This window comes from Corvus kubaryi, unplaced genomic scaffold (assembly GCF_017639235.1).
Source record: "Corvus kubaryi isolate FWS band 111438036 unplaced genomic scaffold, C.kubaryi_AGA036_p1.0 37063, whole genome shotgun sequence".
NCBI lineage: Eukaryota > Metazoa > Chordata > Aves > Passeriformes > Corvidae > Corvus > Corvus kubaryi.
Window position 1 is genome coordinate 1 of NW_024581023.1, and position 4,448 is coordinate 4,448.

Below are 4,448 nucleotides of genomic sequence, written 5' to 3' on the forward strand. Positions count from 1 at the left end.
GGGGGGGGTCACAGGGGGGCCCTGCCGGTGCGGCGGGCAGGAGGCGTCTCCGCGCCGCGGTTCGGGAGGGGTTAAGGCGGAGCGGGCGCTGCCCCGTGGGGGCGGGCGCTGGTCCGTCCCTGACCCGCTGAGCCCGGCCGGTGCCGAGCCCGTCCCGTGTCCCGCATGGAGGACACCGGGTCCCTGTTCCCATCGCTGGTTGCAGCGGGACACGCAGCATCCCTCGCCCTGGTCTGGTACTGGCGGCGGCAGCGGGACGAGCCGGGGGGCACCGGTGAGTTCGGCTCCGCTCAGCCCCCCCGCGCTTCGCTCGGCTCGGCCCCTCGCCCCGCCCACCGGCCCCGGGAAGGGGGAGCCACACGACACCTGCAGCCCCGCTGGGTCCCGTGTGGGTGGGGGTCCTGGGGGGATTTAGGGGGGACCCACCCACGGTGGGGTGGGGGACAAGGGGAGAGACCTGCTGGCCTGAGTTCTGGGGGGCTTCACCTGTCATGGGGGAGCATCCTGGTGGGAGCGGTACCCAAGCGGTGGGAGCGGTACCCAAGGGTGACTCAGCACTGATAGAGTGTGGCCCCCCAGTGCCCCCTCCCGTGCTCCCCCGCTCCACTCTGACGCTTTTACGAGTGGAGGTCCCGACAGGAGCTTCCTGGCACTGGGCTGGCTGCCCAAACCCTTCCCCAGCATCCTCATCCCGAGGCATGAAGCTGCCAAATATTTTGGGGTCGGGTATCTGGTGACGGGGGGGGGGGGGGGGGGGGCGGAAAGGGCCGGGAGGATGCCGGTGTCTGAGGGTCCCACGAGACCCCCACACGCCCCTCCGGCGCGGCCGCAGCCACCCGCATCCCAGCTACCGGGGCTCTGCCGGCGGCCCCGGCCCTCCCCCCTCGGCGCTTTCCAGGGCGTTGGCTGCGGCTTCCGTCGATCTGTGTGCGGCACTGGGCACCGTCACGCCGGGATGGCTTCGCTCCCGCGGCCGCCGCGCTTGGAATCCACCACCAGTCCCGCGGCCGGTGGGAGCCACGGTGGCCGCTGCCGTTGCCGGTGTCAGATAAGGCGGGCAGGGCACCTTGGCCGGGCCGGAGCCCCCCGCTGCTCGCAGCCGGGGGGGCCGCTGTCCCTGGCGCCGGTCCAGTCCGAAGGACACCCCCAAGGTCGCACCTGCCGGGGCCCATCATCCCGCTGCGCTGTGCCACGCCGCGACCCCCCCGAGCTGGGAGCTCCCGGGGGGCTCCGGCAGCACCGGCTGCTCTCGGTGGTGCTGAGGGCTGCGTTTCTGCAGTCCCTTCGGGGCTCGGGGCTGTGCCACCGGTGGTCCCCGTGCTCGGTGGCGCCACGCCGGGGCAGTGGGCTTGGTTTTGAGCGCTGTTCCTGGAACCCTCGTGGCGGGGGAAGGGGGCTGCCCGGTGCCAACAAGGGGCTGCCCGGTGTCCGCGGGGGGCTGCCCGATGCCCACGAAGGGGCTGCCCGGTGTTCGCGGGGGGCTGCCCGATGCCCTTGGGGGCTGCCCGGTGCACATGAGGGGCTGTACCAGCTGCTCTTGGTGTCACTTGTGGCACAGTGTCAAGGCAGGTGTTTTCGGGGGACACCACAGCCCAGCCGGGGCTCCCGTCCTTGTCTGCATCCCCATGCCGGGCTGGGGGGCAGAGGGCTGGGGAAGCTCGGGGGGGTGAGGCAGAGCTTGGCAGCCTGGGGGTGGCGCCGGCTGGTTTTGGCACCAGGATGCCGCTGTTTGTTTGGCCCCGCTCCGGTTTCCAAGGCTGCCAGAGACGTGGCGGCAGTGGGCGGGTGGGGGCCCCAGAGGTTTGGGAAACCCCCCCGTGTCCCCCTTTCCGCTCCACTCAGCTTTTCCACCGTGCTGGTGGCTCTGGCTGTGCCAGGCCGGGAGGGTTGTTGGATGCTGCTTCTGGCCGCAGCTATGACTCACCAGTCTCGAGGGGCTGTGGCTGGCAACCACCGGCATCCCTGGCGCAGCCCCCCCCCGACACGGCCCCCGCCCCGCGGCACTGCCTCTGGCAGCCCTGGGGAAACTCTTCCCGCCACTGTCCCACGTCCTGCGCGGTGGAGCCGTGGGAAGCGTCCCAGAGCCCTGGGAAGCGCGTTGGAGCCGTGGGAAGTGTGTCGGAGCCGTGGCAGCGTGCGGGAAGCGTGGCGGGCGTGGCAGGCGCATCCCACGGGACACGTGTCCCGTTCCAGGCGGTGTTCCCCACTCGCCAGCTGCTATCGCCCCGGCTTGGCCCCCCCGCCCCCCCGGCTCCTTATCTCCGCAGCACAGATGGGACGCTGCCGCTGCCGTGGGGCTGAGCCGTGGGTCGGCACCGTGCCATGCCGTGCCGTGCCAGTCCCAGCCCCCACTCCTGGGCCTTGCTGCTGACCTGGTTCATCCTGGCTGGCTTGTGCCATGTTGGGTTTTAACACTAGATTCCCTGAGGCCCCCCTGAGACTCCCCCGGAGACCCCCGTGCTCCCCGCAGCAGAGATGTGCCTTGCTCCAGCAGACCCCTCAACACCCAGGGTGCTGACACGGGCTGCAGCCGACCTCAAAACGCTCCAGTGCCTCCCTGACCTGATCCTGTGCCGTACCGTGCCATGCCTGTGCCAGGCCATGCCCATGCCGTGCCCGTGCCTGGTGGTTCGAGCCTCTCCAGCTTTGTCCCAGCTGCTCGCTGCGCCCTGCCCACAGCCGTGCGGGATTGGGGGGTCCCAGCAGAGTGGCCGGGGTTGGGCTCCACGCTGCCCAGGAGCAGGAGGAGCCGGGCTGGCGGAGGCCGTGGGCTGTGTGAGTCACTGACCGCTCTCTGGCCGCGCTCCGGGCGCGGATTCCGCTGCACTCCCACCAGACGCGGCCGGACGTGGAGCGGGGCGGGGGGCGCCGGGCCAGGACGCGCGATGGGCTTCTCGCTCTGCTGTTGTTGCTGCTGCGGGCCAGGAGAAGGTGACCGACCTGCGTGCGGGGGGTTGGGGGCATCGGGATGCCGTGGCATCCCCCAGGACCCCCGTTCCCGCCCCCGGCCCCTTCCCAGCACAAACAGGTCCGGCCCTGCGTGTGCTGGCGGGCTCGCCCGGCCGCGGGGCGGGGGCAGTGGGACGCGGCGTTGAGCACAGGGGGTCCCGGCAGCTTGGGGACCGGTACGGTGGGGACCCACCGGAAAACACGCTGAGGGCTCCCCTTGGCACATGGACCCCTGTGGAGCCTGTGGGGAGAAGAAGCCGGGAGGAATGAGTGCTGGAGTAAGCGGTTTGCGGTGCCCCCACTCCTGGGAGCTCTGTGTGTGTGGAGGGGCCAGGACGCGGGTGCTGGAGATGTCGGGGTGCCCCGTGGCTGCAGTACTGGGTGGTCCTGGGGGCACCGGGTGGAGGGGTGAGGATGGGGGGGAAAGGGGAGTTCTGGGTGTGTGGGGTGCAGAGACCCAGCACCGGGGTCCTGAGTGCAAGAGGGGGTGTCCCGTCTGGAGATCCCCCCGGGCTGTGGGGTGGAGTTTCCCCTCGGGTCCCCCTGGGTTGCAGGGACGGGGTGTCGTCCCCGGATCGCTCCGGTTTCCCCGGGTGCTGCGGGCGGTGGCGCAGCCGGGGCCGCCGGGGGGAGGGCGGGGCGGAGCGGGGCGGGTCCCGCCCGTTTTCTCCCCCCCCGCCCGTCCCGTCCGCCCGGTGCCGCTGGTCGGTCCCGGCCGTGGGTCCGTCCGTCCGTCGGTCGGTGGATGGTGGGTCCCGTCCAGTCCCATCCGGTGGAGCGGCGCGGCCATGTCGGGCCCCGGTCCCGGTGGGGACTGGCTGAGCGGCAGCTCCGGGCCCGAGAGACGACGGTACCTGAGCGCCCGGCTCTGCTGCACCGGTGACCGAGGGGAGAGGGGCCGGGGGGGGCGCGGGGAAGGGAGTGGAGGGGTCCTGAGACGGAAAGGGGGTGCGGGGGGGCTCGCGGCGGGACGGGGGCCCCGGGAGCGGCGGGAGGGCGGGGGGAGACGGGGAAGGGCGGGGTATGCGCGGAACCCCCCCTTGAGCAACGCCCCCTCTGTGACCCCGCCCTCAGGGCCAGGGTTAGCTGCGCTGAGTTTGGGGCGGGCTCAGCCGGGAGGGTGTGAAAGTGTAAATGTGTGTGCGTATTTGTGTGTGTGTGTGCGCTGGTACGCGTCTGCTCAGGTGTGCACCAGCGAACGCTCGTGTGCGTACGCCCGTGTGTGTGTCCGTGCACTCGAGTGCGTAGAGGTGTGCATGCGAGCGTGTGTGAGTGTGAACGATGCTGCACGTGTGTCTGTCCGGGGGCTGTGTGTGTGTAAGTGAGCTGCTGCACACTCATGCTTGTGTGTGTGTGTGCGCACACCTGTATGTGCCAGTGCACACGTGTGTGTGAGCATGTGCCCACCTCTGCGGGCCAGTGCACGCGTGTGTCAGTGTGCACGTGTGCGTGTGTGTGCGCACCCGTGTGTCCTGCTGCACTGATGTGTTCTGTGCGTG

The 4,448-nt window shown here is 71.2% G+C and overlaps 1 protein-coding gene across 9 annotated transcripts in view; it reads left to right on the top strand.

Annotated features, from left to right (window-relative positions):
- Positions 1-148: 148 nt before the first annotated feature.
- PLEC (plectin) overlaps positions 149-4,448 on the top strand; it is a 36,689-nt gene continuing 32,389 nt past the window's right edge. For 4 of the 9 annotated variants that reach the window (XM_042020870.1, XM_042020872.1, XM_042020871.1 and 1 more), the window contains exon 1: positions 2,851-2,931. In XM_042020870.1, coding sequence (XP_041876804.1) covers positions 2,886-2,931 — 46 coding nt within the window. In that variant the 5' untranslated portion in view covers positions 2,851-2,885. Of the gene's footprint in view, positions 275-2,708; positions 2,722-2,850; positions 2,932-3,661; positions 3,829-4,448 lie in introns of those variants that run through there. The other 5 variants (XM_042020878.1, XM_042020880.1, XM_042020881.1 and 2 more) reach the window with 3 other exon arrangements.